At 42.8% G+C, this 24,987-nt stretch overlaps 1 protein-coding gene across 2 annotated transcripts in view; it reads left to right on the top strand.

The window, feature by feature from the left end:
• Window positions 1–24,987, top strand: part of PAK1 (p21 (RAC1) activated kinase 1) — a 163,043-nt gene that overhangs the window by 67,735 nt on the left and 70,321 nt on the right. Inside the window, exons 2-4 of one of the 2 annotated variants that reach the window (XM_055126951.1) lie at window positions 6,568–6,774; window positions 18,016–18,116; window positions 18,729–18,876. In XM_055126951.1, coding sequence (XP_054982926.1) covers window positions 6,585–6,774; window positions 18,016–18,116; window positions 18,729–18,876 — 439 coding nt within the window. In that variant the 5' untranslated portion in view covers window positions 6,568–6,584. Of the gene's footprint in view, window positions 1–6,564; window positions 6,775–18,015; window positions 18,117–18,728; window positions 18,877–24,987 lie in introns of both variants that reach the window. The other variant, XM_055126950.1, reaches the window with a different exon arrangement.

Genomic DNA, 24,987 nt, shown 5'->3' with positions numbered 1-24,987 from the left:
TTTGTTAGCCTGGAACATGAGAAAGAGAACTAGCGAATGGATGTAGAGTCCATACAGGAGGGAGAGGCAAGAGAAGGAAGAAAGGAAAGGCAGGTGAATGTGCTTCCCGGGAAGCTAAGAAAACTAGGACAGAGAGCAAAGGGAGGTAGGTAAGTGGAGCTGCAGAGAGAATGAGTAAAATGAGGACAAAAAGGAAAGGTTTGATTTGACAAACTTGTTAAAACTGGTTTTAATGAAATAGTCCCATCTGAAGTAGACAAAAGGGGAGGAAATGCAGGTTCTGTAGACATTTATGTTAATTGATCAGATTTAATATTGGTTAATGATATTATAGACGTCCAGACATCTAGCCTTGTATCTCCGTTTGTTTAAGAGTCTCTGTATCCACTCTGCTGCTTCAGTGGAAGCCCCCCTCTAAAGATCCCTCTGCCTGTCCGTCCCACCCTTCTTCTCATTCTCTTTGGAAATGTCATAAATTACACTGAGGGGAGATAATTCTTTTGAATAACTTTACTTATGAAGAGGCCTAAGAAGTAAATGGTGTTCGGAGAAGTGTGGGTGGCAAGAGAGATGTGTGTGTGTGTGTGTGTGTGTGTGTGTGTGTGTGTGTGTGTGTGCTGTTAAGGCACTCTGATTTACAAATTTTTTTATAATTGAGGTTTAGGCACATAACATTTCAACACCAATCTCACAACCAGTGTCAGCTTCTTTCCACCATTGTCCCAGGTTCCTGCCCCACCTCTCTGATAGAAACATTTCAAGCTTAGCTATTGCAGTTGTGGTCTCTGCTTACAGCGTTGCTAGGCTTCTTAGACTTGTGGTTTAGACACATACATATGCCTTGCCTCTACACCACTTGTGTGTCTGAGTTCCTAACCTGGAGCTTAAATTACAGAAATGAGAATGGGGAAGGAAAAAAATTGAGGGGGGAAGCAAGAAGAGATGGATGGGCGGTAACAGGAAATTTCCTAAGTTCTAAACCCCAAATGTGGGAGCGCAAGGTACTGCAGAGTTCTTAATGCAGGCAGATAGCAGCTGGTCCCCGCCTCCAGGCAACACATCTTTTCTCACTGTCCTCTTGCCAGTCTTTTTAAAGCAGCAGCGTCATCTTTTATTTTTAACATGGATTTTCATTACCCACAGCTAGAACACTTAGAAGGGACCATTTTTCCCCCTAGCAGTTTTATATTGCACAGCATTAGAAGTTTTCTGTAATCATTATGTCCCTTTTTCATCTTTGTGTGTATATTTTTTTCTTTTTGGGGGTCACACCTGGCGATGCACAGGGGTTACTCCTGGTTCTGCACTCAGGAATCACTCCTGGTGATGCACAGGGGACCATATGGGATGCTGGGATTCAAACCCAGGTCAGCTGTGTGCAAGGCAAACGCCCTACCTGCTGTGCTACCACTCTAGCCCCCTTTTGTTTCTCTTTTCATTTTCTTTTTCCTGTTGGGTGGTACTTTGTCTTCAGGTTCATTTTATGTGGTTCTCACCCTGTGAGATTCTGCTTCTGTTCATCAGCTCCTTCTATTCCATCCAAGCAGTGATTTCTTAATTTTGCTGGCAAGCGCTTGTTTAATTTCAGTTGCCATTGCAGTGAATGCTGATTTTAGTTCCTCATTGACCAGGCTTAGCCATTTCAATGGGCTTGCAGACTTATAGCCTGGATTTCTGTCCCATCTTCTTCTAGTTTTGTGGATGTTCGTAGTGGAGTTTTATAGTCCCAGTACTTTAAAGCTGTTAAAATGTTGAGTTTTTTTTTTTTATATATATATATATACCAGACAACTACTAGCAATACAGTTGCTACTCAGGTAATTTTCCTTGCCATGCAGTGTTGAGTGTGCCCAGAAAGTTGTCAGCTGTATAAACACACAAAGAAGGGAAGGGGCACCACACCGGGCACAGGGCAGAGGTGCTCTATCTCTCCCGCCGCCTGCGTTCGGTAGTCTCCAGCTGCTTCCCCCACCCGGGGGAGGTTGATGGCAATGACGAGGCAGGTGAAGGAAGGAACAAGGCCAGGCTGGTGGTGTCAGTTGCAGTTTATTCCATTCCCATCTCCATTCTCCTCTGATTCTCCTCCTGCTTCTTCCTCCCCCATGCTACTTTATTCTCCTTCTCCTCTGGATCTGGCTTCTCCAAATCTCGCACTGGAACTGGTCCCCAGCCCACTCTTCCAGCCTACTTAAATCCCCCAGCATGAGGGGTTGGGGATTACACATAGGTGTGTTCACAATCAGCATGGGTAAAGTTCTTTCCCTCAGGGGATGCTTCTTCTAGGACAGATACTCTTTCAGCAGGATACCCACCCAAGAGTGGAATCCCATGGGTGTGTTTCTCCTCTCCTTGTCCAACTAACATATAAGCATTCATAATATTAATCATTTTGTATGGGCATAGCAAGAGATGCATTAAGCTTATAGAATTGCTCTCCTAGGGTCACCTTGATCTTAGACTACAGTGTTCAGGCCAGATTAGTCTTTCCTATCCCTAGCAGGGCCCTAGTCTCGTCGTTTCTTATGGATCATGACAGCATTTGTCCATGACCAAACTCTTAACATATAGTTAAGCATTAGGCACTTTGGCCAGGCCCATCTCGATGCCAGGATAGCATATAACTCACCATTTGCCCTGGGTCCGTCCTATCCTTTGTCAGGACCCTGCTTTTTGGGGTGCTAGGAAGTAAGGGCAGCTGAGGCTTAAGTCGAGAAAGCAGATGCCTGGGAGTGAATAATATTCGAAGCCAATTAAATCCCATGTTACAAAAGCGTATTAACAACTGTCTTTCTTTGTCAATACAAAAAGGACATTGCTTTAAAGTAGACTATTCAGAAGACATAAGGAGAGGAGAAAGGCAATATTAACTTACAATACAAGTTCAGTGTCCTAGAAAGATCTGACCTTACAAATTAACAGAGTCTGATTAGGGGGAAAAGCTGATTAACTGGTTGGGGAAGAGAGCATAGAGAAGTGGTTACAGATAGACAAAGGAATGGGAGTGACTCGGGAGCACTTTGATGGGCGTGGCCCGATATACCTAAGCTCCTTGCGGCAAGGAGAACAGGACATACCAATGTTGTCTTAAAATGTTTAGAGATTATTACCAGATAAACCCAAACTCTTTGTGACAAGGGAGAAAGGACAAACCCATGATATCCTACAGTCAGCTAGTTTGTCACTTGAGTTAAGTGAGATTTAAGGCTGGGAAATAGGAGTGTCACATCCACCTGCCTCCAATACATGATGTTTGTAGCAGTGTTTTCTCATGGTCTCACCAGCGTCTGTTGCTGTTTTGGGCTTAGAGGATAGATTGGTATGAAAAGGGCCAATTCTTAGCCCACGGGTAAGATATGACATGTGGAACATAAGGATGGGGTTCCCAGGCTTGGAGGCATGTGACTGCATGGATTTCAGGGTGGGGAGGGGCAGGTCCAGCTCTGAGGGGCATGCCCCTGGGTTTGGAGGATAGACTGACATAAAAAGGGGCCAATCCCTGTCCTCTGGGTGCTATTTGATGGTGCAGGACAGAAGCATGGGGCCCCAAGACTTGCAGGCACGCTGCTGTGCTGTTTCAGGAAGGGCAGATCTGGCCTGACACTTTCAATGATAAAGATTCTTTGATCTCTTTCTTCTCTGATTTATTATATGTATATAGGCATGCGACCAATTTTTGTGTATTGACTTTGTAGCTAGCTACTTGGCTGTATTGGTTTATTGTTTCTAGGAGCTTTTTTTGTGGGGACTTAGTTTGGTCTTCAATTTATATCATGATGTTACCTTCAAATTGAGATCAATTTACTTCCTCTTTTCAATTTGAATCCCTTTGATTTCCCTTTCATCCCTGATTGCTATTGCCAGGCCTTTGAACACAATGTTGAAAGAACATATACAAAGAAAACTATAAAACGCTAGTTCCAGGAGGAAGAGAGGAGACAAGGACATGGAGACACATCCCCTACGCATGAATCAGGAAAATTAACATCATCAAAATGGCAATACTCCCCAAAGCATTAGACAGATTCAGTGCAGCCCTTATGAGGATACCCGCAACATTTTTCCTAGAAATAGATCAAACACTCCTGAAATTCATATGGAGCAACGACCCCCCACAAATAGCTAAAGCAATCCTTGGAAAAAGAAGATGAGAGGCATCAACTTTCCCAACCTCAAACTGTACTACAAAGCGCGAGAAATTAAAACGTCTCTATTTTCATGTGTTCTCTCTTATTTTTTTTTAAGTAGTGTTTTGTAGTTTTCTTTGGATAGGTTCTTTATCTCTTTAGTTAAACTGATTCCAAGGTACCTGATTTTCTGAGGCACAACTGTTTTTTAAACATCTCTTTCTTACCTTTCATTATTTGTATACTGGAAACCCATGGACTTTTGGGTATTGGTGTTGGGGAGGGGGGATATGTAGATCGCCCTTGACTTCTGTGTATCAGGAGGAGAAGGAAAGATGTGGAGTGAGGGGAGGGGAGAAGAGACAGAGGAGAGCATTGGGTGCAGCGTCCAGGAGAGTCAGGTATATCGGTGGTGTTGATGGATGATAGAACTAAATATCCACACCATGGTGTTACTGAAATCATGAGACCCAGAGTTTGACAACTGAATTTAAAAGGGTGTCGGTCAAGATTGAAGGCGGAGGCAGGTTTTGGGGGAGGGAACCTGGGAACATTGGTGAGGGGAAGTTGCCACGGGTGGGGAAGTTGGTGCTGGAATATAGTATGTCTAAAACTCAACTATGAATACCTCTACAAATCATGGTGCTTTAAAAAAATTATTTTAAAAGATACATTTTTTCCTTTACTGTAGTATGAAATGAGAAACTTTTACTCTGGAAACATTCATATCTGTTCATTGCTAAAGTCCTCCGTTTAAGTTAATAGCATCCTTTTAGAACTGTTACTACACTGGGCCTGGGAGCAAAGCTCAGGCAGGGGTCAGGGTGCATATAGGGCACTGGACAGCCATAAATTTGATCCCTAGGCCTGGTGGAGGCTCCTGAAAAAAATGCTGTGGTGGCCCTGGTGGCTCACAGGACCACAAGACTCAGCAGCGCCATGTGGCTGTATCGTATGGTGAACTGGTTGACAGAGAGGATCACCAGAAATTGACCTTGGACTCCCTGAGCAATAATTAGCCCCCCCATCCCCCCCAATAATTATACAAATAAGTATTGACCCGGACTGGAGTCATAGCACAGTGGGTAAGGCCTGACCCTGGTTCGATTCTTCTCCCCCTCGGAGAGCCCGGCAAGCTACCGAGAATATCTCGCCCGCACAGCAGAGCCTAGCAAGCTACCCATGGCCTATTCGATATGCCAAAAACAGTAACAACAGGTCTCACACGGAGACTTTACTGGTGCCTGCCCAGCAAATCGATGAACAACGGGATGACAGTGATACAGTGATACAGTGAAGTATTGACCCCATGCAAGAGAATTTTTCCCATTTCTTTTAGGTTGTATTCCTTCTATTTTGTGAAAGCATTGGAGATAGGATAGGGTGGTTACTTAGAGACCATCATATATTTAAAACAAGGTCACACTTAAAAAGAAGTAGATATTATAGCGATAATACAAGGAAGGGATCTACAAATGTTGCTTGTGAAGAACTGCTTGTAAATATTTTAGGTAGACACATAATCGCTATTGTAACTACTCATCTCTGCCTTTGCAATGTGAGAAAAGGAATAAGCAATTTAAAGTGTATTGGTGTAACTGTGTTCTCATAAAACTATTTGCAAAATAGGCTACTTTAATTACCCTTCATACAGTGATGTATCTGTTCCATAGAGAGAAAGTAATTTTCCTGGGATTATAAAATTAGAAGTTGGCAGATAATGCACTCTGAAATGCTGTTAGCTGCTTTATTTTATCTTCATGTGAATTAATAAATGGAAACGAGGTCATTAAGAAATTTCTCTAAATCTAGTAAATGAAATTGAGATTCATAATTTATTTGCGCCGGTTTCTGCCTTTTAAATTACATTATGGTATATTTTGATTCTCCAGTGCCTTCAAAGAATAGAGAAAACCTTGTGAACTTGTTTGTTTTGTTTGTGTGTTGGGAAACACCTGGTGATGCTCAGAAGGTTATTCCTGACTGTACACTCAAGAATCACTCCTGGTGGTGCTCCGGGGGTCTGCGGGGCAGGGATTGAACTATGCGTGCAAGGCAAGCACCCTACCCACTGTTCTGCCTTTCTAGTCACACACCTTGTGAATTTTTTTAACACTGCATGGCATTGAATAGAAATTATTTTTTGGAATATTTTTGACAAAATTAGCTAGCAGTTGTGATGGTGTGCAGTGAAAGGACTTGAGCTAGGCCTTGGAGGAAGAATTGCATATTTGTTTTTGGACATTCCCAGTGGTGTTCAGAGATCCCTCCTGGCAGTGCTCAGAGTTGGGATGTTGAGCTCAACCCTAGGTTGGCCGTAGTAAGGCAAAAGTCTTCCCTGCTGTACTCTGGCTCTGGAATCATAGAGTTCGAATCTTGACATTTGAAATATGTATTTCCTTTTGCTTGAAAGTAAAAGCTGCGTTCCTTTTGATTCCAGTAGCTGCTGGTGTGGTGACCATGTCAAATAACGGCCTCGACATTCAAGACAAACCCCCAGCCCCTCCAATGAGAAACACAAGCACTATGATTGGAGCTGGCAGCAAAGAAGCTGGAGCCCTGAACCATGGCTCCAAACCCCTGCCTCCAAACCCAGAGGAGAAGAAGAAGAAGGACAGATTTTACCGATCCATCCTAACTGGAGATAAAAGTACAGTATTTTCATTTCTTTCTCATGTTTGTATACTTAATTTTTTTAAAATTTTGTTTTGTAACCTGAAGAGCTGGCTGATCCTTTTTCAACTTTAGCACCCTTCCTGCATGCATATCTCCTTTGTATTTTCTACTGTCTTAATGACAGGAACAAAATTCTAAGAAAATAATTATACTTTTGTCATATTTTTGCCAAGCAGAAATCCTTATGTATTTCATTTCTTGGGTGAGTTGTGGCTCATCAGTGGAGCACTAACCTTGCATATGTGAAACCCTGGATTCCTTTCCTGGCAACACACACACACACACACTCAGTGTGTATGTGTGTGTGTGTGTGAACTTGCTTAATGTTTGTGAACACAAAACACATAAGAAATACTAAAATGTAAATGTCTTTGCCTTGATCCCCCTACCCCCCCAAAAAATGGTTTCATTTGGAATGGTCTATTCTTTAGTCAGATATTCCTTTCTGACACCTAATTTTGAGAATCAGTTAAAAGGCTTGTAATGACCAAGTAAAGGATGCTTAGTTACGGAATGAGAATTCAGTTTCTAGTAAGAATAGCTCATAATAGAAAATCATTTCCTATTTATTGATAAAACTTCTAGAAGAAAAATCAGAATTTTAACAGTGTAACTGATAAAACCACTGAGATCCTTATGAACAAGGGGTGGTGGTGGTAGCATATTTTAATTTATTTTGGGTGTTTTTTTTTGGGGGGGTCTACATCTAGTTGTGGACTTAGTCCTGACTGCGCACTCAGGGATTGCTCTTGGCGGAATTTGGTGTCTCTTTAGCCCAAAAGTGAAAGTCTTTTAAGTGTTCATGTGATCGATGATTTTTTTCACTCTAGGGCACCTGCCAAGCTGCCCTCAGAGGCCTTCGTGTCACCTGTGACAATACCCAGTGCAGGGTCCAAGAGTGAGGTCCTGCTTGACCCCTGCCTGCAGTGTCAGGTGACGCTGGGCGGTACGTGGGGGCCTCCAGATTACACCTGGCAATGCTCTGGGCTCCATGCTGTTTCCACAGCCACACTGAGGCTGAGTGCATGCAACACCCTAAACTCAGCTGCCTCTTCATCCCCTAAAGGGTGACTTTTTTTTTATAGAGGTCAATTTAAATGACTGTTGATTTGAAGTTAAGTATTCAGTCCTCCAGTTCTTGTAGTATGCTGAAGAAACCGCCTGTCTGTGAGTAGTGGTCATGAGCTTCTGATTGAGGTCGTCCAGGTCCAGATACTGAATTCTTCACTTAGCAGCTCTCTAGTCGTGGGAATAAGGGAACTCTGGGGCTTTCTCTTTCTTGTCTCCAAGGGAAGATTTTTTTTTGTTTTTTTAGGGAAGTAAAATAGTTTTATTGAAAAAAATTTACTTAGAGAAGTGTGAGGGGTGTGAGAGAGAGACAGAGAAAGACAGACAGAAAAATAGTATCAGCAATAAAAATAGCAAAATAAAAGAAATAAATATAATGATCAAAAGCCCGTTGTGGGAATAGATAGACCCCATTCTTATTAGTTATGTGATATTAGGGAATAATTTAATTTCTGTAAGCCTTATATTGTTCTTGGACAAGATGCTAATAATAGCTTTCTCGTAAGGTTGGTGTGTCATATGTCACACTCGATTATTGCTACAAAGTACACATGACATCCAGTTTCCTTAGATTAGAAACTCTTTTAAGAAGATTGGTATTTTTATCTCTAAAATTGAGGGACTGTCTTACAATGGTGTTTTGTGAAGATTGTACACAAAGATCTTAATATTGTGCCTTTTGAAGAGAACCTGTTAGTGCCCATTTATGACTATTTGTTTTAAACCTTAGAATCATCATAGCAAAACAGATGGTGAAAAATTAGAATTAGGATTCTGAAACAATAGGCTCAATATCATGTCACAGATAAATGTGATTGCATGATTCCATGAGAGGTAGTAGAGGAGCGTATCACTGACCCAATAGGGAACAACACATGAAGAACAGATCAAAATGGTTGGTGATTTGGGAACAGGGAACATGGTGACTTTAAATACATTTAAGGTAAAAAGATAATTTTAGCCACTTTGCATTTGAGTTTCCTTGATGTATAGATGTCTAATAGGCAATGATCGTATATATTGGAAAAGATTATTCAGTTACTGAAATGAGAACTATAGAGGCCATGTATTAAGTACTTTGGGCCTGTAGTGTTACATATGTATGTTTACCCATTTCCCCACTTCACCTTGCTCTTTGGGATCTAGATAGAAGAGATATGGGTAAGTTACTTAATTTTGATGTTTCTAGTTAATTTATTTAGGTTGCTGCAATTTTCCTAGATACAGGGTTTATAACTAGGTGGTGTTACCTTATCTTAGAACCTTCTCCCACATACATTAATGCTTTATTTATCTATCAATTTAGATGACTTGGGGTGAGGGTTTGGGCAGTACTTGGTGGTGCTCAAGGGTTTTTCCCCGGCCCTGTGCACAGGAGTGACCCACGGTGGTACTTGGGGGACCATACATAGTATCAGGAATAAAACCAGGGTTGGCTACATGCAAGGCAAGCTTTATTTCCTATATCTCTAGCCTTGTGTGCTTATTTTTACTATTGCACAATATCAACCATACTTTTATCTCTATAAATAAATAGAGCTTCAGTCTAAGTTTCTTTATGTAGTAAAGAAGACATATAATTTAAATGTTGGAATTGTTCATGTCTCAGGGTTAATATTCCTGCCTAAAAGGCATCATGAAAATTAAAAACTTTTTTGGGACACATCAGTGGTGCTTAGAACTTACTCTTGGCTCTGAGCCCAGGGATCACTGATAGTGGTACTTGGGACCAGATGGGATGCTGGAGATCAAAGTGGGACAGCAGCATGCAAGGTCAGCACCCTGCCTGTTGTACTGTTTCTCTGACGTGGAAGTGGAAGGCTTTTATGCTTCAAAGGATACCATCAAGGAAGAAGAAAGGTAATCTACAGAATGAAAATATTTTCAGATCATCTATCCTCTGAGAGACTTGTAACAGAAATATTTGAAGAACTATTACAGTACAGTAATACAAAGCCAATCCAGTTTTTAAAATGAGGAAGGGGGGGGCAGGAGAGATAGCACAGTGGGTAGGACATTTGCCTTGCACGTGGCCAACCCGGGTTCGATTCCCAGCATCCCATATGGTCCCCTGAGCACCGCCAGGAGTGATTCCTGAGTGCATGAGCCAGGAGTAACCCCTGTGCATTGCCAGGTGTGACCCAAAAAAGCAAAAAAAAAAATGAAAAAGAATTTCATTTATATGAGAAGCCTGAAATAACAAATCCATGGACAAAAAGTAGGGCTGTGGGGGGATGTTTAGGTGGCTAGAGAGTTGTGAGTAAGGTACGTGGTTTTGTTTTTTTTTTTTGAGTGTTGAAAATGTCATAAAATTGATAATAGAAACGTTTGCCTAACTCTGAATATATGTAATTACTTACCAATAAAAAATGTTCCCCCTCAAGAGTCTCACCTAGAACAGCTAATGATGAAAGCATGACTTTCAGTTCTCATTGTGGAGGTGATCTCTAGTATGTTCAGTGGGAAATAGGACTCTGGTCGTGTGGGTCATAGTCTTGGTTCTTCCATACAGTCATAAGTTGGTTGCGTGATTTAGAGCAGTTCCTTCTCTATTGACTAAAGTCAATAGAGAATCTATTTAATCTAAAATTAAATCTAATCTGTTTAATTTTTTTTTTTTTTTGCTTTTTGGGTCACACCCGGTGATGCACAGGGGTTACTCCTGGCTCTGCACTCATGAATCACCCTTGGTGGTGCTCAGGGGACCATATGGGATGCTGGGAATTGAACCTGGGTCGGCCGCGTGCAAGGCAAATGCCCTACTCACTGTGCTATTGCTCCAGCCCTAATCTGTTTAATCTTAAAAAACTTAAGAGTCAACCAGTAGGCATTATCCTCAGGTATATACAGTCTCGTTGCTTTGAAATTCTCTAATTATAAAAGATATTATAAATATGGAACTTGGAACTTTCATATTTTTTTTTTTTTGTTTTTTTTTTTTTGCTTTTTGGGTCACACCTGGCGATGCACAGGGGTCACTCCTGGCTCATGCACTCAGGAATCACCCCTGGCGGTGCTCAGGGGACCATATGGGATGCTGGGATTCGAACCCGGGTCGGCCGCGTGCAAGGCAAACGCCCTACCCGCTGTGCTATCACTCCAGCCCCTTGGAACTTTCATATTTAAATAAATTTTTTTTTAAAAAACTGCCCTCCACACACACACACACACACATATATACATATATAAGTACTTTAATCTAGTTAGATTTAGAGGGGTTCTTCTGGAAATCCTAACTGGATAAACCAAGGTAAATCTGTTCTAAAAATAGATCTCATCGTCCAAGATTAAAGCTACATCTCTATAAATTGAAAGAATAGAGATAGAAAGAATAGACTTGTTTCTTTCCTTTCCTTTTTTTTTTTTTTGGCTTTTTGGGTCACACCTGGCAATGCACAGGGGTTACTCCTGGCTCTGCACTCAGGGATCACTCCTGGCAGTACTCAGGGGACCATATGGGATGCTGGGAATCGAACCCGGGTCGGCCGCGTGCAAGGCAAACACCCTACTCGCTGTGCTATCGCTCCAGCCCCAAAAGAATAGACTTGTAAGAAATTTTCATTTAATGGCCTAATGACTTCTCTTTTGTGTCCTAGTTATAGATTTTTTTTTTTCTTGATTTGGAGCCAAACCCAGTGATGTGTGGGGCTTACTTCTGGCTCTGTGCTCAAGGATAGTCCTGGCTCAGGGGTGCCAGGGATCAAATCTGGATCAGAAGCATGCAAGGCCCGCTCCATATTTGCTGCCCTATCTCTCTATTCCATAGTTGTAGTTTCTTTTTTATTTTGTCTCCCACCTGACCACCCAGTTATCAGGTTTTGTATGTTTTGTTTTTAAGTCACACATAGCTGTGCTCAGGGCTTACTCCTGGCACTGTGCTCAGAATCACTGCTGGTGGATTGGGGGGATCATATGGGATGCCAGAGATCAAATATGGGTTAGCCGTTTGCAAGGCAAGCACCCTACCTGCTGTACTATTGCTCTGACCTTATTTTATTTTTTTAATATGCATACTTTGAAGACATAGTTTTCACTCTTTTTAACTTTAAGACCAGTGATTACAATTAATGCATTATACTAGAGCCTGGTAAGCTCCCTGTGGCGGATTCGATATGTCAAAAACAGTAACAACAAGTCTCACAATGGAGACATTACTGGTGCCCACTCGAGCAAATCTATGAACAACAGGAGGACAGTGCTATAGTGCTACAGTGCTACTTGGGTCAAATTGGAGTCATTTGTTTTTAAAAATCAGTTATGCGAGAAAAAAGATGAAATAAATGATGAGGGTTTCTCTCCGCTTTTATTTTTTCTGGGGATTTTTTTTTCAGTTTGTTCTTATTGATGCTACCATTCAAACATAAAGCATTTGTTAACTTGCTCTTTTGCACTTGATTTTAGCAGGATACACAGCAATTTTTGCAGTCTTTGAAGTGGGGTTCCCTTCAAAAAGTATTTGCAACTTATAAGTTGCATAGAGAAATTATCTAGATTTGGACTTAGAGAATGTAGATTGAGTCTCACCTCTGACATTTATTAACTGTGATTTTTTTCTCTCTTATTTTATCTCCAATATCCTTATCTGTAGAGTGACAATAACCAGTAATAGTGACATATCGTTAGTAGGATTTTGTAATTTAACATAAATGATGTTAAATTGTTTTATAAGTTGTAAGTACACTCTATAAATATGAAGTTTCTGAATTTTAGTGCAGATAAACTTTATTTTGTATTTTATTTTGTTTGTTTTTGAGCCACACCCAGACCAGGGATCACTGCTGATGGGTGCTGGGGACCACATGGAGTTCCTGGGATCGAGCCAGGTCAGCGGCGTGCAAAGCAGGCGCCTTACCCACTATGCACTCCCCAGCTCCTTATTTTGTGTTTTATCAGATACCCACAACAACGCATTTTCATTTGTGGAGGCAGTGGTTTAGAGAAAAGTAGATAGTTCATTGTCTCAGCTGGGCAGTGGTAGCTATGAAGAGTTGTCTTCCTGAAGTAGCTGTTTCATTAAAACAGTATCATCTCTGCTGATTCTCAGTATGGGTTACACATTTGATTTTTTTTCATGGTGCTTTTAGCAAAGTTAGATGCCTGGGTTTTAGGCAGATTTTTGGAAACAATTTCTTGAGTGGTGGTTTTGGGGCTTCAAAGAGTTTGGGGAGCTGAGAAAGAAGTTCTTCATGGGCTACGGTTGTTTTTGAATTTTTTTTTTAATTTTTAAATTTTGGAGGAGGTGGGGTCATACCCAATGATGCTCAAGGCTTACTCCTGACTCTGTACTCAGAAATTACTATTAGTGGTGCTTGGCGGGGGCGGGGGGGGGCATCTGGGATGCTGGGTATTGAACCCAGGTGGGCCGCGTGCAAGGCAAATGCCCTACCTGTTGAATTTTCGCTTTGGCTCCAGAGTTGAAAATTTAGTTGGCAGTGGGTAGAGAATGTGGGCGTTACATAATGATTACCTCCAGCTTACCTTCATTGTGTACTTGGGGGAATGTGTAAATGATGGAACGAAGCTATAACTGAGAGTCAATAAGTGACAGTTGCTGAATTCCAAGTAGGAAAGCTTGTTCCTGTGGTTAGGATCTGGAGCCTTTTGTTTATTCCAAGAAGTCCTACAGCATTTAGTTAGGAATCTTTTTCTAGATGTGTTTTCACAACCCGAAGTGTGTGTTCAATTAAACTGTGGGCACTTGCCCGCCGGGTTCGTTCTGTGCCCATGAGCCGCTTCCCCACATGGCCTGCCCCTGCCGAAGGAGGCAATGCCTGAAGGAGGGAACAGGGCCGCCAGGCTGGTTGGTGATCAGTCACTGTTTATTCCATTCTGTCTGCGCACCTATTCCAGTCTCACTGTGCGCCCCATTCAGGTTTCTCCCCGCACTCATTCCCGTCTTCTCCTGTCCCTCCTGTTAGGTAAGAGCTCAACCTCCAAGGTTGAAAGTAGCCACTACACCTAGGTCAGAGAGCACAATCAGCATATATGAAAGCCTTCCTTCCGGGAAGCTCTGTTAAGATAAGGATCTCCTCCTGCTAGGAGATCTGTCAAGGGTGGAATTTCATCTAAGGGTGCATTTATCCTTTCCTTAGTTCATATCCATATAAACAGTAATCTTAAGTTTACTTCTTAATAATCTTTCTAGTTATTTTGTATGGACACAGTAAGAGATATATTAAGCTTAAGGGTGGCTTTCCTGGGGGCATCTCACTCTAGATCCCAGATTACAGTTCTCAGGCCAGATTGTCACTGTCACTGTCATCACATTGCTCATCAATTTGCTTGAGCAGGCACCAGTAACGTCTCCATTGTGAGACTTGTTGTTACTGTTTTTGGCATATCAAATACGCCACGGGGAGCTTGCCAGGCTCTGCCATGCAGGCGAGATACTCTCGGTAGCTTGCCAGGGTCTCCGAGAGGGACGGAGGAATAGAACCCGGGTCGGCTTCGTGCAAGACAAATGCCCTACCAGTGTGCTATCACTCCAGCCCCAGGCCAGATTAGTCCTTCCTAACCCCAGCAGGGTTTGTGTGATGTCGGTGGACCCCCTGGGTGGCTCACGTGGGTCAGGAGGAAAGACGGTCACCTCCTCCCACTCCACCTCTGCCACCCGGGACCCGCTGGGAAGACTAGGACCCATAAAGTCTGCGATGAGCCCCTGCTTGGCATGGGCCTGAGCCCCGCCAGCCCCACAAGGTGACTGTCAGGCCACACCTGAAGTCTGCTTGGTCTTCCAGGCATGGGAGTTGATCCCCACCACCTGATTTCTCAGGGAGCCACGGACTCAGGTTGGAGCGAGAATTTGCTCTTTGCAGGAAAGGAGAAACTAGTCCCAGGCCATACCCAGGATAACTGGGTTCTTGTCTCACTAACAGAAAAGAATTTCAGGAGTAGACAAGCAGTGAAGTTAAACAGTATTGGGAGGGTTTTTGAAGGGAAGGAGGAAGAGAAAGTGGGAAAGAGTGGAGAGTAAGAGAGACAGAGTAACACACTCAAGAGAGAATGTGGGCTTCTCCAAGGGTGGAGAGAGCCTAAATGGGCTCTTGGGCTGGCTTTTTATAGGCTCTCCTCGGGTCATCTTGATCTAGATCATCTGGAGTCTTCTCAGGGCTGAATCACTAAAATCAATTGGATTAAGGGAGAGGTCTGAGGGTTTTGGAGGAGAGGAACTTCATGGGGAGGTCCAGTCTCCCCAGGGTCTGCCGATGGTCTTATCAGATCTTTGTTTTCTGTATCCACAAGGTGGATCAGTCTCAAAATTTTCCTTCCCAAAAGTTTTGTTGACTTAAATTTCATTGCCAAGGGCCTTTCCCTGTCTACCTGCCTATATCATTTGTTCAGTCACTTTCCTTTGGGTCATGACAGAGTTTGTTCATAACCATGCTCTTATAAGTTTCATGGCGCTTGGCCTGTCACGTTTCAATGCCAGGGTAGCTCACAGCTTGCCCTGAGTCCATCCAAGTTTTTTTGTCGGGACCCTCCTTTGGGGGTTCTAGGAACTAATAAGGGCAACCGAGGCTTAAGTGGAATTAATATGATGGATGCCCAGGAGCAAATACTATTCGAAGTCAATTAACTTTCAAGTTATAAAGGCATAGCATTAACTGTCTTCCTGTGTCTATACAAAAAGGACATTGCTCTAAAGTAAACTGCAAAGGACATAAAGGAAAGAGAAAAGCAATATTTAACTTAAAAATACAAAATCCAGAAATCACTGAAGAATCTGACCTAATGAGTCCCAAGGTCTGATTTGGGGATGTACGTGATTAACAGATAAAGGAAGCAGAGCACAAGAAGAGGTTAAAGATAAACAGAGAGGAATATATATATATAATTTTATTTTCAAAAGGCTCTTCACATTAATTGATTACATTCAATATTTCAGCACCAATCTCACCACCATTGCACCTTCCCACCACCATTATTTTGGATTTTCCCACCACCATTCAAGCCTGCCTTCCAGGGGCAGATGCTAGATAATGTATTTTCTGTTGCTTATTATGAATACCATGAGAGGTCATACAGTCACAAAAGTAGCTGTGCACTTTTGGAATTCTAAAATGGTAAATGGTTGGGGTCCAGACACATCTCTGTAGGGAGCTAGTCCATTTTGAGGTTCACTGGGAGTCTCCAGATCTAGGTCATTGATGCGCTTAGATGGAGTCCAGAGACAGTTAGTGGGTATGACAGCCAGGACCCCGAGCTGGCAGGGAGACAGGAAGGGCCGGCCCATCTCTGTGGCTGCCAGGTGGCCTGGAGTCTTAGTCCTTGAACTCGAGTACCTGGGTTTTGCTTCTGGAAGCTCCGTGGCCACGGAGGTTTCATCTGGAGTGGGCAGACAGGACATGCCCGCTCCATCTGAGGTGCCCTGGTGGAATTTACTTGGTACGGGGTCCAGAGACCTCTCTGGCAAACTGCTGTCTTCCACAATTCACTGCTGTGTCCGAATTACGGGTTTTTTTTAATTATTTGTTTCTTTTGTACTATCGGAGTGCCTGTTTTATGTCAGAAATGCAATAATGTCTGGAAGTTTATGAGGATTTGAACTTGGGACTCAGTGTGTCTGGAAGATAAATACATACAATTGGCAGAGGAGAGGGTTTAGAACTGCCCAACCAGGGGCTGGAGAGATAGTACAGTGGGTAGGGCGTTTGTCTTGCATGCAGCTGACCTGAGTTCGATTCCCAGCATCCCATGTGGTCCCCCAAGCACAGCCAGGAGTAACCCCTGTGCATTGTCGGGTGTGACCTAAAAAGCAAATAAAATAAAATAAAATTGCTGAACCAGGTAACAGAAATCGTCACAGATGAGATGACCTGTACCATCCCATGGTACTGGACCTGAATGTGTTGAGCCAGTTCTGACATGTTCTAAGACTAATATTTCATAGATGCAGATGTGAACTACAGACTGATGATTACTAGACTGGTGGTCAACAGACAAGTTTATCTGAGGTTAGCAGTGATTACACAGAGGCAAAGGAATGCTGCACGTGCAGGGTGATGGCATGTGGTAAGGGGCAGCAGAAGGGGAGATTAACGGTTGTGTGGCAAGAACAGCCTCAGGGGCACAGACTCAGAGCCTCTACCCCGCCTAAATAGAAATGAAGCTTATTGTCATTCAGGGTTTCTAGAGGCAACCTGCCACCCCAATCCCGGCCAATGGCAAATTATTAATCTAAACTGTTCTCTGAGGAGCACTGTGCCCCCTGGCATCAGCCTGTTGCCGTTGTCTAGACTACTACAATGTCTGAAGCTTTTGCCTCTAGCACCTGCTAAAGCGTTCGCACCGGGTAACCAATCCGGGTGGCTTGAGAGCTGAGCCAGCATCACTTCAACAATGACCTTTAAACTAAGGTCTGAAAATAATAAATAAAAGAATCTGTCTGGTGAGGTGGTAAGGGAAGGGACCAGGCAAGGCAATTCACAGACAAAGGGAATAGCTTTAAAAAATGTGAAGAGTTTTGAAAGGATCCGTTGTGCTTGGCGAATCACAGCTGGTTCCGTGTGGTTGGTAGAATGGAGCTAGTGTCGAGCAGCGGCCCCTAAGCTCCATGGCTTACACCACCTTTGCAGAAAAAACATTACTCAGTGCCCCCTGGAAATCCTCCTTCAAAGGATCAAGCAGAAAGTGTCCCCCAGTACCGAAGGCTACTACCCCTTAACTGTTCCAGTGACACCTCCTCCCCGGGGTGGCATCACCCACCTTCAGAAACACTGGTGTGAGGAAAGATGTATTATAGAAACTCAGTAAGTATAGGATGCCAAGGCTGGTCTTTGAAGACTGTCCACTCTGGTTTCCTCCTTTTATAAATGAGGAGACCAGAATTCAGAAAAGGAGTGACTTTTTGGATTAACTTGGATTGGCTGACTCACTAGTGGTAGAGCCAAGACTCCAAACTCTGAGGAGTATTTTTTTCTGTTGCTCACTTTATTTTGACACAGTATTGTCTTGCCTTGAGTGTCCATTTTAGATCTAAATGATACTGTAAAGTCCAGTATAATTTAGTGTCAGATTCTATAAATTAATATGTGAATTGAGCAATGCTTAGCCCCTAGAAATTTCAGCTCTAAAAATAACTAAATAAACCTTAAAAAATGTAGTAATATTCTTGTTTTTTAAAGTTCTTTTTCTGCTTTTCATGTAGCCAATAAGAAGAAGGAGAAGGAACGGCCAGAAATTTCTCTTCCTTCAGACTTTGAGCACACAATTCATGTTGGCTTTGATGCTATCACAGGGGAATTTACGGTAAGTCCTGTGTGACAGGAAGATATTGTGGATATGCACTACTAGTTTGAATCTTATCTAGTCTCCCAGATGCCTCTGTCTTTGCCGAGAATCTCATTACTGCTTCCTTATACTTATGCATACAGATAATTTTCTCATCTCATCTCTGGTCAATTTCTCTTTATTAGAAAACCCTATAAATTTCTATTTCTTCATTAGACCTCTGATAACTGGTCCTTTGACAGCAGGTTTGATTCTAGACACTGCTGATTCGGAGATAAATCAGACTTAGTTTTTGCTTTAAAGGAGGAAATTTGGGCTGGGGATGTGGCTCAGTGGTAGAGCACATGCCTTGCATGTGAGTCTCTGGGTTCAGTTTCTGGTACCACAAAAAACAAAAATGAGAACAGTGATCTACTGGAGGAATAGAGGAATTCTTTGTTAAACAATCAAAGAACTTAATGACTAATACAATAAGATAGGTATTATAAAGAGGGTTGTGGAGAGCTCCAGTGGTTTGGAGAGAAAGGAATGACTAACGGACCTGGCTTTACTTGCCAGCTGGTATCAGAGTTAGCTCTTGTTTTCCCTTAGGGACACCAGTGACCGTGTATTTGCTTATCTCTCATACAGGGAATGCCGGAACAGTGGGCTCGCTTGCTTCAGACATCAAATATCACAAAGTCAGAGCAAAAGAAAAATCCACAGGCTGTTTTGGATGCATTGGAATTTTATAACTCAAAGAAGACCTCCAACAGCCAGAAGTATATGAGTTTTACAGGTACGAGGGTTGTATCTAAGAAAGTCTATGGAAGAAAGAGTTTTCACTGGGGTGGAAAAATTTCACATGAGTTTGGGGTGGGTTGAGGGAAGAAAATTATTAGAGTGAGAATGGCACTTTGACTAAGATGTGATTTTAGATTTTGAGAACCAAGTTTAATGAGCTCAAAGAAACGATGGCACAGGTAGTTAGCAAAGCACAAGAAAGCATGAGAGTTGAACAGAGAAGACTACAAGTAGAAATGACAGAAATGAAGAGTATGGTAGGTGATATAGAACACTCAAAGGAAGCTCTGTGAAGCATATTAACAGCAGTTGGAGAAAAGAAGATCCAAGATGAGAGGAAGGAAACCTTTCAAAAATAACAGAAGATAAAAAGTTTGCAGTGAAATGAATAGTACACCGGAGCACTGTGGGATGACCTCAGCAAGAACGCCATAAGAATTATCTGAGTCCCTGAGAACCAATTCAATGAAGAACTGTTTGTTATTCAATGAAGAACTATTTGTTAAAAAAGTCACAGTTAAGAACTTCCCAGAGTTGAAGAATACAAACATCATGATCCAAGAGTCCGAAGAGACCCAGCAAAAATAGCTTCCTCTAAGAAAACTCCGAGGCACATTGTGCTTAGAATGACAAAAACCAAAGACAGAAAGATTAAGGGAAAAAAAACAAAACTTGCATAAAAGGGAAAGCTTATAAGACTCACAGTAATTCTATCAAATGAGCATTAAAAGGAGCCACTGGTTTTTGTAATGGTTTCCTGTCTTTGGTTTTTGTTGCTCTAAGCAAAGTGTGTCTTGGAAGTTTTGGTTGGTTCTATTTTTGCTGGGACCCTTTGGGCCTCTTGGATCATGGTGCCTGTATTCTTGAACTCTGGAAAATTCTTATTGATGATTTAATCATTGTTTCTTCAGCAGACATGCCTTCTAGTTCTTTAGGATCTCTGTTTTATATTGTTTCTTTAAAACCCATCCCATAGTTCTCTGATGATTCTTTTTATTTATTTTCAGATTATTTACCTCCTTTTGTTGTTTCCTAGTGGCTTCCTCATCTCATCTTGGACTTCTTTGATCTTTTGCTTAGTTGTTGTTAGTCTGTTGTTCAGAGCCTCTGTTGATTTTTTTAAAAAAATATCATCTACCTTTTCATTTCTGCCTGTGGTTTTCTCATTCCAGCACTCATACTTTCTTCCCCTATGCTTTGCTGATTAAATGGGCCATTGTTTCTTTGAGTTAATTGACATCCTTATAATTTGTTACTAATGTCATTGTCTGAGGACTTTTTGAGCTGCTTCTGCTGGTTGAGTCCTCTGTGTTACTGTTTTTGCATATTGAGCTTGGCGAGCTTCTATGCTTCTTCCCTAGCGGGTTTGTTTTCCTACTGTGCTGTTAGTAGCATGGAATTTGGAGGAGCTGTCATGAGGTTCAGGAGCTGTGACGCTGGGCCTGTTGGTTGGGTAGAGAAGATTGGGTGTGGTGGCTGTTCGACCTAGTCAGAGGGAAGGGATTTCAACCACCCTCATTCCAAAAAGGTCCTAATGTTAGGGGTGGCAGATCTCTGCCCGGGGGAGGCTCGGAGAAACGAAAGAACAAAACCAAGACAACTCTTTCTGCAAACGCCAGTATAGCTATATTGGGACCTTCAACTGTGCCTGAATAGCGCGGCATAGCCAAAGGCCCCGAACTCAAAAAGCGAGCTGTTTTTATACCCTTTTGGGGGAGAAAAGGGAAAATCACACATATTGTAGCATCAAAGGGAATCACACCTATTGGATCACATAGGTCACTTAATTTGCTTATCTCAACATTTGTTGACAGTTAACTGTTTCCCTGCAAATGTTTGCATACAGTTCCTAGGGCAGTTTGTTGGCCCATTTGGTGACAGTTTCCTGCCCAGTGGTAGGTCGAGAAAACATCTTTCAAAGCAGCCAAACAGTTACAAAGACAAATTTAACCCTTAACCTGCCCTCCTCTTCACTAAGAGTTGTCAACCAGGAAATCAATCTACCTCAAAGATGTGGCAGTGAACTGAGGCTCAACAGCTGTGATACAGGGCAAGTCTATATAGACAGAGGAGGTCAGATGCGGGAGCTGCCTGGCCTAGTTGGTGCTTATCATGCTTATAATTTGCATATTGCTGTGAATAGTGCAGGGTCGGAGATAGGGATCCTCACAGCAGTCAAAAAAGACTGTTACACACCCAAGAATAGTAGAGATGAGTGTCAGGGTCCTGGCCAGTAGACCCTGGCAAACTGGAGTATGATCCCCCAGCCACCGGACTTACTCCCTATAGGAGAGGGAGTGGGAAGGGGAGAAGCCTCTGCCCTGCCCCTCTAATGATAACAGCCATTCCTCTCTGTCTGCCATCAGTGTACACTTCTATACCACCCTTAATGGGTTTGTTTTGAAATAAAGTAGGCTCTTCCCAATCTAGGCGGGAAAAGGCAGACACCCATTTATATGGCCCATAGTGACGAATTTTCCTTGGATCCCTTTGAGGGCTACTGCCACCCTATCGTTGTAACGCATTACCTATTGCAGGTCTCCAAGCCGGGAGGGAACAATTATTGTATGTGGCTCTTGGGCATAATGCCGAAGTGCTAGGTCCCTGCCTCATTGGATTAGGTTAGCCATCTGATCTCTAGGGGAATAAACTCTGGGACATCCCCCAAGTGACAGGTGTATCCACTGGAGGGGGTCTCCTTCCTGGACGATTACTGCTGAGTTCCTTTGCCTGCTGTTATCCAGAGCTCCAGCTCTTTTTTTTTTGGAGTCAAACCTGCTCAGAGAAGCCCTGTTTAAAGCCCTCTGAGCTTCTCCTAGTGCAGCTCTTTCCGCAGGCCCTAGCTCAATAACATCTGCCAGCTCTCGTCCCCTCAGTGCTGAGAACAAAGGAGCAAGCTGTCCTGAGGAGATAGGGATCCATGCCTGGAGCCAATTAATCTCTCCTGAGAGTCTTTGCAACTCTGGGAGTGTAGAGGCTTCCTGTACACTGAGCTGGGGCTTTAGAGGGGTGGCATGGTCAAGCCAGAGGGTAGTGCCAAGGATGGGAAAAGGTGCCAACTTTTGAACCTTATCAGGGGCAGTGTCTAAACCCCCTTCTTTCAAGAGCTCCTGGAGTTTCTGATAAGCCTGGCTGACAGTGGCCTCGTTGGGGCTCCCTATAATAACATCATCCATGTAAATATAGAGAATTACATCTGTCATTTCTTGTATGGGTTTCAGTAGATGCCACATACTGTTGACAAAAAGAGGGGCTGTTTGCCATACCTCTGGGCAGTACTGTCCATTCATATCTCTCATCTGGGCCTGAAAAATTGGTGCTGGGGATTGAGAAGGCAAATTTTTCACAATCATTTGGGTGTAGGGGGATGGGGAAAAAAGCAGTCTTTTATATCAAGAACAATTAGGAAGAGGCTACAATCGATGGCAGGGATCCAAGGCATTCCCCTCAACGGGGTCCCCTGGATTCTCATTCGCTCATTAACCTTCCCAAGGTCCTGAAGCATTCTCAACTTCCCTGAGGCTTTTCGGATGACAAACACAGGACTGTTCCAGGGGCTAGTTGACTGCCTGAGATGCCCCTGGGTCAGTTGTTCTAACAGTCCAATTCAGATGCAAACAAATATACACACTTAGACAATAGTTCTGCCTTAGTTATTTCAAATCATGAATTTTCTATACCAGATACTTTACAATAATACAAACATGCTTTCAGACACAGAAAAAGGCCTTTGGTTCTTACCAAACTTTGGTATTAGAGTAAGAAGATACTTGAACTGCCACTGTTTATGAAAACATGAAGAAACTTAATTTTAATGTCTTCTGTACCTCTATTGTTTATAAAATGGCCTAATATTATTATTATTATTATTTTTAATTGGCTGATGTTTGTAAGATAAAGCCTTGTATTCTCTGAACTCTTATTTCACTTTAGTTTCTGGCTCTAATTCTGTAGCTTTTCCTAGTTAGTACAGATACTGGAATTCAAAAGAATTTCAACTGTTAATTGTAAAAAACTAAAGCTCGCCGAGGGGTGCGTGCACTCGCGGGCTCTCCAGGCGGCTGTGTCTCACCGCCCACGTTTGGTGCTCTAGAACCGCTGTGTATGGGCTGGATCGGGACAGCCGTTGGCCAATAACAGGCAAAGGAAGAAGGAGGAACAAGCTGGTTGCTGATTAGTTACTGTTTATTCAATCTTCCATCTTTCTCATCTCCCGCACTCCCAGCTCCAGCCTCTCTCTGGATCAACTCCCACTGCTCTCCATCTCTCTCCTCCCTTTTTCCTCTCTCACCCTTGCCCCTAGGTTACGCCCAGCCAGGTAGCAAAATCAACATAATAAAGCCCTTCCTGAGGGCTGTCAGGTTTAAAGGGAACACAACCTAGGGGCGCTTCAAAGCCCTTCCTGACTGCCAGTAGGCAAAATACCTCTTAAGGGTTTTTTCTCCTCTCCCCATTCCAAACACTCATTAACATCTTAATACTAGTTATTTTTGCATGGACATAGCAAAAGATACATTGAGGTTTGTAAGGCAGCTCTCCTGGCAACATCTTGCCACAAGCTCAAACCACAGCACTCAGGCCAGATTAATCAATCCTCACCTTAGCAGGGTCCAAATCTAGTTATCACTATTTGGATCATGACAACATTTGTCCATGATCAAGCTCTTAACTTGTAGTTAAGCATTAGGCCCTTTGGCCAGGCCCATCTCGATGCCAGGGTAACATACAACTCACCACTTGCCCTGAGTCCGTCTCGTCCCTCGTCGGGACCGTGCTTTGGGGATGCTAGGAAGTAAGGGCAGCTGAGGCTTAGGTCAAGAGAACAGATGCCCTGGAGGAAAATATCATGTAGAGTCAAATGACTCCCAGGTTACAAAAACATAACATTTGTTAAGTCTTCCTGTGTCCATACAAAAAGGACTTGCTCTGAATAAACTATGCAAAGGACTCAAGGAGAAGAGAAAAACAATATTTACAAGTCAACACAACACTAAGAAAGAAGCTACAAATAAACAAAGAGGAATGGGAGCACTGTAATGGGAGTAACCCAATAAATCTAAACTACCTGAGGCTATGTTATCCTACAGTTAATAACTATTAATGTTCTTCCAATAAGAAATTTAGATTGAAAATTTTAATTTCTTTGTAGGCACCACATTCTGATTAGAAATCTTTGTTTAAACCTGATTTAACAAGTTCCAAAGATACCTAGATCTTTTAAATTGCTGGGCTTCATATCACTCTGACCTCCCTTAATTTTGTTTGCCCAGATCTAAAAATTACTGACTTCAAACTAGTTCTAACACTCGAGTGTTCCACAGACAGACAGACAGACAGACAGACAGACAATAAATTCACTAGAAACACCACATGTACATGTGCACATGTCTGCAGTTGATCGATCCATCTGACCCTTCAAAAATGGCACAGAGAAAACTGATAGACTGAGAAAGGAGGGGGCAGTCCCCAGGGCAAAGTGAGCCCTGTCGGCTGATTGGAAACATTTCTGCCCTGTTTCTCAGCCTGATTAGCCAGTTTCCTGCTTGTTAGAAATGGATCAAAAAAGCACTTTTGTTGACATAAGCCGGCAAAACCTTTTCAAAGTTGTTGAAACCTAAGGTGGTCAGATGCTATCAGATGCTAGCATTTTTCTTTCTTGGTCAAGACTAGTTCTGAGGTAGGGAACTAGCATCTTCTTATCAGCATGGGGATAGGCTGCCTTAGTGACACACTTCTTTCCATTCTGGAAGGGGCTCCTCAATTCTAATCATAGTTCTGTCTGCGGCTAAGTCTAGCTCTCCTTTGAACTCCTTGCTGTCCAGCAGTACGGCTATCTTTAGTGGTGCCCCGCTGACAATGGGGATGCTCCAATGCACATTGGTCTCTTTTCCCCCTTTTATTGACAAGCCTGGGGGTTGCCCCTTCTGTAGTTTATTCTGATTCTGTAAGGCTGCAGCTAGAACCTGGGTCTGCGAAGGGGACCCTAAATGTTGGGTAGCACATATCCAATTATCTATGGGGCTGTTTTTCATGCCTGCACAAGCTGCCCTATGCTCTGTAGTTTGTTGCATTCCACCCCGGGGAACCTCAGAGGGGCCTTCATCAA

This window comes from Sorex araneus, chromosome 2 (genome assembly GCF_027595985.1).
Source record: "Sorex araneus isolate mSorAra2 chromosome 2, mSorAra2.pri, whole genome shotgun sequence".
Taxonomy (NCBI): Eukaryota; Metazoa; Chordata; class Mammalia; order Eulipotyphla; family Soricidae; genus Sorex; species Sorex araneus.
Note: the sequence above shows the minus strand (reverse complement) of the source record. Positions and strands in the feature narration are given on the sequence as shown.